Raw genomic sequence first — 15,065 nt, 5'->3', positions numbered from 1 at the left:
CAGAAGAAGTCTTCCTCCCGATCCACTAACGGTGCTTTTAGGTACTTCAAGCACCGGTCATCGTTCTCGTCGAACCTGTCGCTTGCGACGAAGGGCTCGACGAGTAAATTAACCCTCAGACACAGCCCACTGAGTTTCTCGCCGGATCTTCTCAGTGGGTCGCGTTTCCGATCCGGTGGTAAATTCTGCGAAGCACGGCTTATGCTAGGGTTCGTGTTAGCAACGTCGTCAGGTTTAAGCCCCGTGAGCTCACCTACTAGTTAAGGTTACGCTGGAATAGCCTCTCAAGGCTACCAGCTTAGGTAGGAAAAAAAAAAGCTCTACGGATTATCGATAATCCCATTCTCGCGGTTTTCTTGGACTCTTTGGATCTACCGAGAGACGTCGTTTCTCTGTGTTTTGTACCGTATTTCCCATAGGGAGGCCTCCAAGGCACTCTTTGAGATGATCACATAATCTCGTTTTTACTAACGCACGGCCCGCCGCGCCGTCGGAGCAGAGTTTATCCAAATTACCTTGAATCACTGCATTCATGCACAGGGCGTTTCCAGAGATCTTCTTTGCCACGTACCATCCGGATTTGGAATTAATTCCCCTCCACGATGTTTCCCGCGCACTATGACGTGTCCTTCTTCAAACCAGGCTTGCGAGAATACTCAGCGGTAAACAGCGCTTTTGGTCTGCCCCTAGCTTTACTCACGTCCATGGACAATGCTAGCCATTCATCATTAGGTGGAGCCATACACTCGCCTGCGTACAAAGATAATAATAAAAAAAGAAAAAAAAATGTCTGATGCCTATCCACCTAATGCCTGGCCACCGAACGAATTAAAAATAAAAAGTATGGAGGGTAGAGGTAAGGAGATCCGTCTCTGTTGTGAAAAAGTGTCCGATAAAATCTGCTAAATAACGGTGGCGCTACAGTAACGGCCGGGTAAATTTAAAAAAGGCGCTGAAAGTTATTATTAGAATAAAATAGAGAAATAAAAAAGGACGAAAGAACTGTAAGCACTACAAAATCACAAAAAGTATTTTATTTAAACCTGATAAGAAAATGCAATCGATGTCTCCACGTTTTATCACAGCAATAATTTTAGTTTATATTGACCAAATTAGTTTGGGCTACGTAAACATGTGAGGTCTTGTATAATAAATACACTGTCACTAACTACTCTAGTCATTAAATTTATTAAATTTTCTAACTCAGCATTCTTCAATCAGTTAACAACTGCTCAATTCATATCATCCAGCGCAATTCTGGAGGATTTTTGAACTGTTATTTACCTAGTACTGGAAGTGGGACACTTTTTCAACTGTCTCCCATATGAGACGGTTCTCCTTACCTCTACCCTCCATAATATAAAGCTAACAAATGTTAAGTGTATAGGTTGAATTAAATTGTACCAAAAACATCGTTATCTTTTTTTTATTGCTTAGATGGGTGGACGAGCTCACAGCCCACCTGTTGTTTAGTGGTTACTAGAGCCCATAGACATCTACAACGCAAATACGGCACCCACCTTGAGATATAATTTCTAAGGTCTCAAGTATAGTTTACAAGGGCTGCCCCATCCTTCAAAACGAAACGCATTACTGCTTCACGGCAGAAATAGGCAGGGTGGTGGTACCTACCCGCGCGGACTCACAAAATGTCCTACCACCAGTAATTATAATTATAATTTTGCGAGTTTGATTTGTATTACACGATGCTATTCCTTCACCGTGGAAGTCAATCGTGAACATTTGTTGAGTACGTAAAATTTAAAATTTTAGAAAAATTTTTACCCCACCTTGGGTTCGAGTACCGATGCTTCGCTCAACACGAATGCACCGGACGTCTTATCTTTTAGGCCATCACGACATTGGCAGGGATGCAAGGCGACGTCGTGTGAATTGTTTTAAATTTTTATTTTGCGTTTCCTATCGGTCGTTTATTAACCGTTTGACACCTATGAACTTATGCACAATTAAGGGATAAGAAACAAAGTCACTGGACATGGCTTCTTGCAAAAAGTCTACCAAAATAACCATTATTTCATAGAGAAGTTATTCCATTCCATCAGATCTCGATTTATTCAATTTCACCCCAATTGATTATTGTTTCAAACAACTCAACTTCGTTATGTTTTGCTTATAGACATTTTTCATGTTTTAATAGAAGAAAGAAGCTGTAAGAAAGAAGTTGGGTTAAAGCTATCGTTACCAGGCTATAAAATCTTACATAAATAAAAAAATGTCCAACTAATAACTTATTATGATTTGTGGACTTTTTCGCGGGAACGCAAGCGAGGAGTGAAGTTGTGTGATTTGTTTTATTTTGTTTATTCAGTGTTTCTACAGGTTTAAATGCGTAATAACGGTGATTTATTAACTGTTTAGTATCTGTGAAAGAGCGCAAATGTGGCAAAATAAAAAAAATCCGCTGGACGTAGCTTCTCGGGATCCTACAAAAAGTCCATTAAAAAAGTCTCATAAATGACCACCATTTTATGGAGATTATATTTCATCCCATATCATTTCAATCATTTCATTTTATAACATTTTTTGAAGTGAAACTTCCTTATCGGCGTTGGAAAAAAATTTACCGTCACATTTTTCGGTTACGCGTCACTTTTTTCCGTTACGCGCCATCTGTTTTGTATTCATGTCTATGATAATAAAATCCTTTTGTTTAAACTTTATCTAATTTAACTTTTTTGTATTCATGTCTATGATAATAAAATCCTTTTGTTTAAACTTTATCTAATTTAACTTTATTTAACCAATTTCTAGAAAGTTGCATGTAGATCATTTTTCGAAAAATAAGGCCATAAACAAGTTTCACTTCTTACGTGTGTACACTAGTACACGCACACATTTTTATAATATTAATCAAGTCCATTTCATGTCACTTTATATTTTCTGTTGTCAAAAAAATATATAAATATAAAAGATTAAGCTGTATGGTACGACCCCTTCGCTTTTCCTGTTGGAAAAGTAAAACTACTACTAATATCTTAAGTGTATAATCTATGCTAATATCTATGACAACTGACAGCACATGCATGTGTTTTGGTTGGTTTTGGTTCGCGCTTCTTTGAATTTCGATATAAAATATTCATTTACAATAAATGAAGATTTTATAAAATAATGGAAGAAAATAAACAAGATATTATAAGGGTGGGTAAGCTTTAGTCAGTTTTTAATGAATTAGAATATTCGAAATTGCATCCATATTAACTATTCTTTTACTGTTAAATTAACATAATAATCTTTTAATTTCATAAATTTGAATTTTATTATCAACAGAAAACCAAAGAGAAGACTATAGCGGCGGATAGCTTGGATAATAATGCTCCTGTACACCAAATAATAGAATTTCTACAATCTAAACACAAAAAGAACAAAGTTTTTAATTATTATAGTCAACTTGTTAAGCAACGCAATACATCTTGGTTTTCACATTATCTATATCCTGGACAAACTTTAACAGCGTTTGGTAATGACTGGGATGGAGGTCTGCCCTCTAAATTTTTTGAAACTTTTGCTCATAGAAGCTTCCTGCCGAAAATGATCACAACAAAAGTGCGAAATACTAATGTAACGGATCCAGTTACTGATATAATGAGTAAAAAAATAGATTGGAATCAACCTTGGCAGTATCAGTACAGAAAATTGATCTGTAAGTTTTGTCTGATTTTATAAAAATCAAAAATATATTAATAATTGGCTTTGCAAAATAAATATGATTTGACTTTTCAAAAGATCTCACAATATCGTCTGAGTTTGATAGTTTTAAAACCATTATTCTTCATTAATATTAAAACCTAGAGCTCAACATAGTAATTTTAGAATTTAAAATCAATGTTATAAAATTACAGCGTTAAAAGCAAGAAAACAAAAAGTCTATGAATGGTTAAACGAGGAAGTACTCCACTGCCCAAAAGACCTAGTGGAAGTAGCAGAACATTGGGAGAAAGACCCTGATATTTATTTTGATGCAAGTTACAACTGGTACTATGCTGGGAATGGGAACATGCAAATGATATCTATAGGCGGAGATGATTATTTAGTTCACAGCGATATGAATTGCCTCTGTGAGTAATTGAACACAGTACTGCCTGAAATGTGTTAAGTTTTTTCATCTTAATGTTGCTAGAGTTTAATAGAATTTGTTTTTATATTATAACCTTGTATTTATGTAGACTATATATATTTAGTTTTCAAATATATCACTTAAATTCTCATGTATCTAATCTCATCTCATTTATGTGTTGTAATTTGTTATTTTAAAATGAACATTATTTTTTTGCAGACTTATCTCTATTTAATAGAAATAATCTTACCATAGAGTATGAATATGAAGCAAAATATAAATTTCCCGAAAAAATGTTAATACTAGAAACAGTTGTATTACAGAATATAATAGCTGTACGAACTAAATACAAAGTGGTCATCCTTAAATTTACAGAACGAAATGACCTTCTAGAACTAACTAAAATAAAAGAAATGGATTCAAAATTGCCGTTAACTGGTATATCATTTGATGAATACCACAAGAATATTCTATATATAACAAGTTTAGATTACAAACTGACCATAGTGAACATTGATAGAATGAAAGGGAGAAGCAAACAATTGAAAGGTCGATTTGAAACACTAGCTGATAATTGGAACACAGTTACAGGTTCAGAAAGAATGTATTTCACGCATGTAACAAAAAATTCTTTAACACTATATGATAAAAGGACTAACAGTGCGTTCGAGAGGTGGAAATGGTTGAGAGATATCACCGATAACAGCGACTGTGATTTCATAACATCTGCAAAGTACTGCTCAAATAAACCATTAATGTACATTGGTACAAATCATCATATGTTATTAATGGATATGAGGTACAGTAAAATTGAAAATCAGAAAGTAAAGCCTTTACAGAGATGGACTCATGGAATGCAATCAGTACCAACATATTTATCTATGTGCAATTATGAACATGACAAAGAGTTAATCTGTATGTCGAGTCAGTGGTGTGAAGATATGTGTGTGGTTAGTAACCATAATGATATTGTAACAAGAGACTCTAATTTCCGTAAAACAATGACACCATATAGACCTCCTAGTATTTTTACAACATTGCATAGAGCACAGCAGAAAATGCAATGTTGTGATTTACACATTCCAATCAGAGATCGTTTGAGTGTTGCAGTTACTGGTCTGACTCTTTTTGAATGTAATGAAGGATATTGCATATTAATGCAGAATTCTTTAGGAGATATATCTGCACATGTTCTATGCCCCAAAACTATGCTGACTTTTATAGATGACGATGCCACAGAAAAACTTAACGAATGGAGCAACTTATGTATACAGAGCAAACAGATATTTGAAGTATCGTATATTAAAAATATTAAAAAGGTTTTGAAAAATCTGAAGAGAGTACCTGATACATATCCAATTGGAGAAAATACTTTTAAGAGGCAAAAAGAATATGAGATTGATGAAAAGGATATTTACGATTTATATGAGAAAACAGACTTAGATATGGGGTTGTTAGACATTTGGATAAAGAGTAATGATAAGCAAATTATTCCAGAAACAATTGATCAAAGTATAGAATAGCTGCCACTGTTTTACTAATGTTAGTTTGTGTTGTTATATTGTTGTGAACTAGCATCACCATACTTAGGTAATATACATCTTATTTCAAGTGCTGTGTTTAACTTATATTAACCAACTTTAAAAGTATTCATATATAGTAATAAACATGCCTACCTTAAGTTTTTTGTTCACCAGTTTTAATGTATATGAGTCGCATCAACCTATTTAAACGGAGGAAAACGATTATATACTACAATCTAAAATTTAAAACTTGAATAATTACAATAAATAGTATTGTTATTTAATGTTTTAAATTATGAAGCTGAATATATAATTATTTATCTATTACTTATATTGGTTAAGGAGTAAGAATGGCTACCTTAATGTTAAGTAGTAACCAAAACCTGTACAATATACAACATGAATACTGCTATCCAATTTGAGGCATCGGAAGCCATCAATGCCATAATGGTAGCCACCAATGGTACCCATGCTTGCTGGGTTTACAGTACAGACTACTAGCAGAAATAATGTTTTCTAATATTTTTTTATTCATTCATCGTGGTTGTCGTTCGTGAACAAGTTAAAAATTAGTACCTACTATTGTAACATTTGTAACTGTATAAGTGTTTACGCATCAACTCCTCTTTCGCAAAGTCGGGAAAGACGCAGGCAGCGCGGGGAGGGAGGGGGCGGCGGAACGGTGCGAGCCTGAACGAGACTCAACAGCTACACATTAAACATTAATTTCACATTAAAACCTAAAATAATTTAAGAGTTCTTCGTAATTTAACGGCAGAAGTCACAAACCACCAAAAATTCACAAAAGAGATACAGTCTGAAATTCACAATCAAGAACAATAAGTTAAATAATTAATATAAGTGAAAATGTGGTTTGGATTTTTCAATTGAGCATATTAATTTTAAATGGAATTTTAAATAAACCAGATATATTTATAATACCTAGTAGTTTACAGTATTTTAATTTAAATCTCTTTGGTTGATCTCTCTTAATTGTCCTCTTGTTTCTCGCTCATCTCCATTCGACAACAAAAATTTTAGAAATAAAACAACATATTGAATTATTAACAACTATTATTGCCTACCTATGACTGCTGCAATCGCGCTAATGCATTCATTAAACTTGAAATCATTCACACAATTATACATACACATTTTCAAAACAACAAATGCATGCTGCATGTAGTTCTAAACTTTTGTTTTACAAAATCGTTATCAACAGAGTACAACCAACGCCTCTTGTGGTTAGTCGCCTGATTACCAAACTACAGGATGTAGGTTCGAATCCCAGTCGTCATATGCGAGTAATCAGTAAGCATAACATTAGATTAAAAATTTTGGGATCCTCGATTATGCAAAAAAATTTTGTTCATTAGATTTCTTTGTTACATTTGTTACATTAATTTCTTTGTTACTGTGCGTTGAAATATAATTATTAAAGTCCATTTAACATAATATATTTTATACCAATTATGAGAAACAAGAGTTAAAAACTACAATAACAAAAAACACAAAGGCTTAGTATGAATAACAATAACAATATCTGTAAATTGGTACAGTAAAATGAATTTTGGTTTTGAATACATCGAATGTTAATAATATAATACAACCAATAATACAATAGACAAATGTGATGAACAGTTAAGTCTAGTATAAGCTGTGTGTTAGCAGGTCACAACACCATGTGACACTCATATTGACACTATTGAAGTGACTTAAGTTGTAAAAACAAACACTATAACTTGAACACTTTCATAAATTTATAGACACATTATGTCAAACTTAAATAAAAATGCGGCATGTTCTGTCGCACAAGGAAAAGCCGATATAGATGTCATAAAAACAAAAGTTTATCTCACCTGTTTAAAAAAGATTCCGATATCAGTCGCCCAAATTGCCATTGCTAGCGTTATAAAAGAAAAAATGAATATCGAGAACCCAAGAAACATTACGAAGTATTCTTGTTTGACTTTATTTCTATACAAAATGATTTGTAATCTAGTACTTTAATTTAATTTTAATTATCGAATTTGATCATTTCCTAATTTTTTTTGTGCACAGTTAATCCCCTAGAGTTTTAAGAGAACCCTAATGAAATATGCAAATTTATATTAATTAAACATAAATAAAAAATAAAATTATATTTTACAATGTAGTGCGTGCAGCATTAAAAACATTTAACATTCAGTTAATAACCTGAATTATCTGCGTTATGAATACGATACGTTGCGCTCAGCTGTCTTTGTTTTAAGTTGAGGGTTTTGTAGTGTGAACTTCGTTAGTGATAAACATCTAAGATCAGCTTAGTGAGTGTTCATATTATGGCAGTGAATCATAACGCTTTGAATTCTTCTCGAATCCGATTGATTGATTTTCATTTCACTTGTTTTCAGCTCAATTGCTCAAAAATGTATTCAGAAATTCTATTCATTATTATTATTATTATTATATAATTAATTTTACTGTACCAATTGACATAACGAAAATAATGTAATCACGCCTTTGGAGATAATAACATCATTTTAAAGCTTAACTCTCTTCAGGAGCTCTGCAATAGTTATTGAAATTAAACTGCATCGGCTACTGAAAAAAACAAAATGAAAACTTTAATTTTAAAGTGAATAAATAGATCTTGTTTCTTAATATTTATATGTACATACACTTTGACTGGATTCGTTCGACACAATATTTGCTGAAGTGAAAACACTTATAATTTTTACAAAAGAAAAATAGAAATAAAAAAAAATCAGTGAGTCAATATGCTATAACATATTACAATTATAATCAATCAGACACAGCCCACTGACTTTCTCGCCGGATCTTCTCAGTGGGTCGCGTTTTCGATCCGGTGGTAGATTCTACAAAGCACTGCTCTCACTAGGGTCAGTGTTAGCAGCACTCCGGTTTGAGCCCTGTGAGCTCACCTACATGTTCGGTGAATCTAGTATGACCCCTCGAGTCACTACAAAAACATGGGTTCACAGATATCTCCATTTACTGAGTTTGTTGTGTTGATTTACTGAATGACACAAAAGAACAGCCATTGACTTCGAGTGGTCATTTTGAAAACAGTTTAAACCGAATCTCACAGCTTAACAGCTCCTTAGTTTAAACTCCGACAGAGTTTAAGTATGATTGTAATCGGAAGTTGATCGTCAGTGACAGCTTAAGCCTTTGATTTTGTACATATTGACCTTTGGTCTTTCACAGGTGGTAGGACCTCTTGTGAGTCCGCACGGGTAGGTACCACCACCCCGCCTATTTCTGCCGTGAAGCAGTAATGCGTTTTGGTTTGAAGGGTGGGGCAGCCGTTGTAACTATACTGAGACCTGAGAACTTATATCTCAAGGTGGGTGGCGCATTTACGTTGTAAAAGTCTATGGGCTCTAGTAACCACTTAACCCAGGTGGGCTGTGAGCTAGTCCACCAAACTAAGCAATAAAAAAAAACTTCCGTTTGTAACCATTCGGCTATGGCTAAGAATACGAATTGAAAAGTAGAGCTCACCGAAGTCTCGAAGCGCGTCAGCTAGCGCCTGGTGAAGGTCCGCAGCCAGCTCCTGGTGAGCGTGTTGTCCTGCTTGGGAGCCTTCTCCCGCTCCTCGAGCTGCTCCATGAGGCGGCGCTGGTTGTCCCGGAAGGCTGCGATGGGGTCCTCGAACTGTCCGTAGTAGGACAGCACCTCGCGCACGTCCGCCACCTCCGACATCGCTATCGCTGCAAGGGGAATACTTAGGACTCAAAAAAAAATTTTTTTATTTCCTATCTATGCTGATAGCCTTGAGAGGCTATTTCAGCTTCACCCTAACGTGTGTAGGTGAGCTCACGGGACTCAAATCGAAAATGTTGCTAACACTGGCCCTAGCAAGAGCCGTGCTTCGCAGAATCTACCACCGGATCGGAAACGCGACCCACTGAGAAAATCCGGCGAGAAACTCACTGGGCTATTGTTTGTACCTTATTAATTTTCTTTATTTGGCACATTATCATTGCCCAGCAGTTGGTGCTTGATTGCTTTATGGTTAGCTCTAAGCACATTGAAAGGTCCATTATAATAAATCAGCAGTGCTGTACGTCAGCACCTCGCAGGCGCTACTCACTCTGCAGCAGATTGGCCAGGTCGAGCAGCGACGTGTCTTCATCAGCTCCCTTCCACTTCTTCAGGATCAGCGAGTTCTGCGGGTGGAACTTGGTTGCTGCCTTGTTCCAATCGACCACGATAACCTGGAACGACCCACATATGTAGCTTTTTGATTACGAGAACTCTTCTCCTCCTCCTCGCGTCGTTTTCCTCATTACTGAGGGGCGTGACTCCCCCGCTGCATCAGTTTCTCCCGTACGATTTCCCTCCATCTTCTACGATCCTTAGCTTTGTGAAGGGCATTGTGGAAGTTGATGTCCAGAGAAGATCGTATTTGGTCCGACCATCTCGTAGGACTGCGTCTTCTGGGACGTTTGCCATCTATCTTTCCTGTCACCATCAGCTGTTCAAGATTATGACCCTCTTTACGACATAATATGAAACTGCCCTATATGAATATATCATGCAGTATCATAAATGTTTATTTGAGCAAATACACATGACTGACGCTAGCCGCTGTGAGACATGAGGTCGGAGTGTCCGGTAATGTTGTACTTTGGGAGGTGTTCAAGGAAAACGTCTTCTTGCGTGTGTTCCACGTTTAATTATCATCTTAAGCCTAGTTTACAATTATGAAGAAGCCTATGTTTCTGGGTGGTCCGCCTTATTAGGGGGACATACGAGATTACACCTATTAACTATGTTATATACTAAATACTATGCTAATACTATGCTATAATATATAAGTATACACACAATACCGTCTTTACCATAAGGGCACACGAGGCCCGTGCCCAGGGCCCCTATTCTCAGGGGGCCCCGAAAGATCGACAATTTCTCTCACACGTTTATTCTTAAAACATTTTTGTCGGGCATATTACACTTTTTTCACAAATCAGTAATCAGAAGGTATTTACAAGGCATATACTATGCCTATAATAGAAGATTTTGCTCAACAGAAATCCCGAAAGAACCGTTATCGAAATCGTAACCAAAAAACCAGCAGCATTCTAATATCATTAATGACATGTTATATCATACTGTATTTGATTACCTATAATAATGGTCTCATACCTAGTAAATTTTTTTTATTATAATTCGCTGTTTTTACTTTCCAAAAGGGCCTCAAATTCTTGTGTGCCCAAGGGCCCCATCCTAGTTTAAGACGTCCCTGTATACACACTTCATCCGCGGTGCCGCACCGCAGCTGCCCTACCCTTTAAAATAATGAGTGCACTGTAGCAGAGACAGGCGGACTTACGATACGCCAATAATAGTACCACTGAGTACACGTTTTTTATTTGACTTTTCTTTACAGCACAGAGGTCATTCGGCAACACGCGTCGAGTACGTATTTCTTTAACGTTTCTAACATGAGTATCGATCGCTCACCTTCGACAAGTCCCTGTTGAGTCCCTCGAGGTTCTTAACGTGCACGCCGTCGACGAAGTGCGTGGAGTCGCGGAACAGACGGTGCGTTATGTACTTGTTCTCGGGGTCTAGTTTGTCTAACACCGGCCAGATCATCATAGCGTTCTCCGTCGTGAAGATGACGATTTCGTAATTAGAGCTCGCGACCGCCTGGAGGAACTGGTCCACGCCGGGCCGCTTCTTGAACCTGTTCCAAGTATCCAACTGTTATTATTTAAGCGGAAGGAAGACAACCGGACCCGGGGGTCTACCCGCGTACGAGCTAATTACATAATGAAACCGAACCATTCTTATTTCTACATCACCACGAAGCTCTACAAAGCTCAGTCAAAACCAACTTCATTGTGTATGAGTTTACTTGGAAACAAAATTAACTACGAATTAATCATAGATCATATAATTTGGTGACCATTCACCATAAGATGCACTTTAAACTCAACCTCCGTGGATCATAAAGTAACCTATTTGTGTGATTGGATCATCAACAATACTGCTGCCAAAAAAAGGCCATCATCGACCACAAAATACGAGGTCAACATCTCAATTGTCTGTCCTCAAACCGGACCGCGTGATTGCTTCGCTGTAAGAATAGGCAGCACAGTCGTAGCCGTGGTGGCAAATGTCGGTCAGTTGGCTCAGTGCGGCGCAGTAGTACTCAGAGAACGTTGCCGTCCATTCTCCTTGGAATCTTCACTTCTTTTGACACCCACGAGAACAGAGAGTGAGGTGCTGCTCTAGGCCAACACCAAAAGCAATGAATAATGTATTCTTTACCAAAATTAATGATTAAAGAATCATTTTAAATAAATTAAGACCCCCTTTAATTAATTCTTAAAGTATTGTTGTTGTCCATGCCATGTTCATGGCAGGGATAGTACTGACCTCCAGCCCGTTTGGTAAGACCAATCAGGATGCACCAGGACATCTGTGAATTCTAAGACTAGAGTGTATGTAGGCTGGTACGGTGGAGGCAAAGGGTCTGGAAGTAATTTCTCTCTTGATGGCTCCTTTATCATCTATAATAACAAAATATTCTGTTTCTATGAGTTTTACAATATCTCCAATCCCATATTCCTTAGAATGTAACAATATAAAATCTAAACCTCAACCATAGGCCAATAGTGGCCTCTTTGAATTCCAATTAAAACTGCATAATATGATCTGTGATAGGATATTAGGCAAATATTTTTGCACTAAAAACGTTTTTAGTGCAAAAGAATTTTATAATGTTCTGGTGTTATTTTAACTATCATCATTTTAATATTTGACTACCAATTGTTTCAAATTAAGTGCTCAAATTAAATGCATATATCAATAATGCATAAATAAAATTATTTTTATTACCTTTTCATAAAATGTGAGTTCTTTCCAGGAACGTCTCAGGTATTGAAAGACAATGGGAAGATGTGAAAATTCATCCTCTATTATTTGACCCTCATCATCCCGTCGGGGTGAGCCCATCTCTATGACAAGGCAGGTCGCTGCTACTGTGAGACCACCACCAAAAACTGCAAAACTAAACATTTAACATTATTTTTATTTTATTCTGTTTCACTTTAAATTCCAAAGTTGATTGGAAGCTTTGTTTTTATTTATGTATAGGAAATATATACAGAGGGGTAAAAGGTTATTTGGTCTAAGCGACATTATGCTTAATACGCGACCTTTATCTTTGTAATTAAAGGTACATTTTATTTGGTATTAGTATTAACAGTTCAATGTTTTTAATAGAACTTTAATTCAGTTTACTCTATTCAAATAGCTGAAGATATTTATTCATATTTTTTCCAAGTTTTAAGCTTTACATGGCTCTCCTGTAAAGTTACAAAAATGTTGCTTAAATCTAATAACATTTCCCCCCTCTATATGTACTGTTATTGATACTTACATACATACACAGGACAGACTAAGAGGTACATTTCTGAGTCAAAGAGCATGTTGCAAGTGCAAAAATAATCAGTCAATGGCATTGAAATAACTTTCATTGAGACTATGTTTAGTACCTATAGACTATATCGAGAAGCCATAGTTGATGCATATCTAGCTCCTCTTATTGTGAAGATGAAAATTAAAGTCAGTAAAATATCAGATCTCAAGATACCTTTCTATACTATTCTAATTTCTTTGTCCTAAAAAACATTAAATATTTTTATAAATAGTTAGACGGTAGGTATGTTTGTATGTATTAGTGAAATGTTAATAAATAACGCCTAATAATACACCACATAAATATAAAACACCCTTCATTTTTCGTTATATATCTGAAGAGCTGGTTGAAAATTAAGAAATAATAAAATAAGAGATAAACTGCATCTTATTCAAGTGGTTCAAATAAGTTTAGGAGCTTGTGAAGAATTTGGTGTTAACTACATTACCCTAATTTCATTCTTCTCCAACTTTTTTCATTTTCTTCAGTTTTCTCTTTGTTTTCTTGCTCAAAACGTTCTTGTTCTTTTTTAATCTGCTGTGCATCAACCTGTGTCTGTGGGGCTTGCGGGAAGAACCTCCCTAAGATATCTACTTTTTCAGGTTTATCATCTTTACTTCTATCATCTGTAAATTTGTATTAACAATAAGAAAGCATTTTATTTATCAAAGTTATATTATTACTTATTTATTTTCAAAGTACATATTATAAGGCAATGTAGAATTCTATTTGTTTTATAGGTGACAGAAGCTGAATAAATATAAAACGGATTTTGACAAACATGTAATGCTTTTGTAAATAGCTAAAAAAACATTTTCTACACTGATTTGACTTGTGTAGTATTGTCAACAAAGCTATGATGTTAGTGGGTTCAATTTAATAATGACGTAAAATTGTTCATCCAACATATTTGTTTATTGTAAATACATGAAAAAATCAATGTAATAAAAAGTCGTACTGAATTTATGAACTATGGGAAATGAAAACTAACCTAAATTTTGATTTGAATAAAATTTTGGCGAATTCGCTGCTATTATCCAAATGTTTTGTCTTGAGTGGCATTTTGTCTCTAGCTTTAAAGATTTACAACACGCGGTTTTTGTCAGAAATAATAATTTCCTGAAATACATTTCAATGTAATAAAAAAATCCGCATTGAGAAACTTCACTAACACACAACCGAGCAAATAAAACTAAACAGTAGATTAGTGTATAATCTATGCAGCAGATCACATCACACTACTCAAGGAGACTTTTTGGCGGGAACACGAGGAGTGAAGTTGTGTGATTTGTTTTATTTTGTCTATTTAGTGTTTCTTCGGGTTTAAATGTGTAATAATGGTGGTTTATTAACTGTTTAATATCTGTGAAAGTGCACAAATGTGGGAAAATGAAACAAAGCCGCTGGACGTAACTTCTCGGGATCCTCCAAAAAGTCCACTGAAAAAATCTTAGTAAATGACCACCATTTTACTGAGATTATATTTCATCTCATATCATCTCATTTATTTCATCCCAGTTGATTAATATCTCAAATTAATCATCTTCATTTCATTTCACACTATGATATCATTTTTCATAAAAATATGAATATACATTAAAATAAGACATGACTTAAAGATCTCAGTTACCAGGTCATCAAATCCCTTAAAAAAACATTACTCAAGGACTTTTTGGCGGGTACGCGAGGAGTGAAGTTGTGTGATTTGTTTTATTTTGTTTATTTAGTGTTTCTTCAGGTTTAAATGTGTAATAACGTTGGTTTATTAACTATTTTATATCTGTAAAAGTGCACAAATGTGGGAAAATGAAACGAAGCCGCTGGACGTAACTTCTCGGGATCCTCCCAAAAATTCCACTGAAAAAATCTCAGTAAATGACCACCATTTTGCTGAGATTATACTTCATCTCATGTCATTTCATTTCGTTTTCATTTCACTTCATGCTGTTTCAACTTCATTTCATTTCAAAATATCATTTTCATATAAAAAAGTTACGTATCATTAAAATTAAAATAAGACTTGGCCTAA

At 35.4% G+C, this 15,065-nt stretch overlaps 2 protein-coding genes across 4 annotated transcripts; one reads left to right on the top strand and one right to left on the bottom strand.

The window, feature by feature from the left end:
* The first annotated feature begins 3,016 nt into the window (after nt 1-3,016).
* Nucleotides 3,017-5,686, top strand: LOC101739130 (uncharacterized). Of its 2 annotated transcripts, none has more exons than XM_004927488.4 (4): nt 3,017-3,159; nt 3,289-3,661; nt 3,861-4,076; nt 4,295-5,686. In XM_004927488.4, exons 1-4 carry the CDS (start codon nt 3,130-3,132, stop codon nt 5,596-5,598), a joined length of 1,923 nt encoding a protein of 640 aa, XP_004927545.1. In that variant the 5' UTR covers nt 3,017-3,129; the 3' UTR covers nt 5,599-5,686. The 2 variants fall into 2 exon arrangements, with proteins under 2 accessions (XP_004927545.1, XP_012546966.1); XM_012691512.4 differs by having other exon boundaries at nt 4,451-4,592.
* A 968-nt stretch (nt 5,687-6,654) lies between these two features.
* Nucleotides 6,655-14,306, bottom strand: LOC101738982 (mitochondrial import inner membrane translocase subunit TIM50-C). Of its 2 annotated transcripts, none has more exons than XM_004927487.5 (8): nt 14,028-14,306; nt 13,485-13,662; nt 12,454-12,625; nt 11,992-12,125; nt 11,071-11,296; nt 9,698-9,821; nt 9,106-9,314; nt 6,655-8,181 (listed from the first exon to the last, which is right to left on the bottom strand). In XM_004927487.5, the coding sequence occupies exons 1-7, from the start codon at nt 14,164-14,166 to the stop codon at nt 9,127-9,129; spliced, it is 1,161 nt and encodes a 386-aa protein (XP_004927544.1). In that variant the 5' UTR covers nt 14,167-14,306; the 3' UTR covers nt 6,655-8,181; nt 9,106-9,126. The 2 variants fall into 2 exon arrangements, with proteins under 2 accessions (XP_004927544.1, XP_012546965.1); XM_012691511.4 differs by having other exon boundaries at nt 6,655-8,178; nt 14,028-14,275.
* Nucleotides 14,307-15,065: the final 759 nt, after the last annotated feature.

This window comes from Bombyx mori, chromosome 21, assembly GCF_030269925.1.
Source record: "Bombyx mori chromosome 21, ASM3026992v2".
Classification (NCBI taxonomy): domain Eukaryota; kingdom Metazoa; phylum Arthropoda; class Insecta; order Lepidoptera; family Bombycidae; genus Bombyx; species Bombyx mori.
The sequence above is the reverse complement of the archived record's forward strand: the minus strand, read 5'-3'. Positions and strand labels throughout refer to the sequence as shown.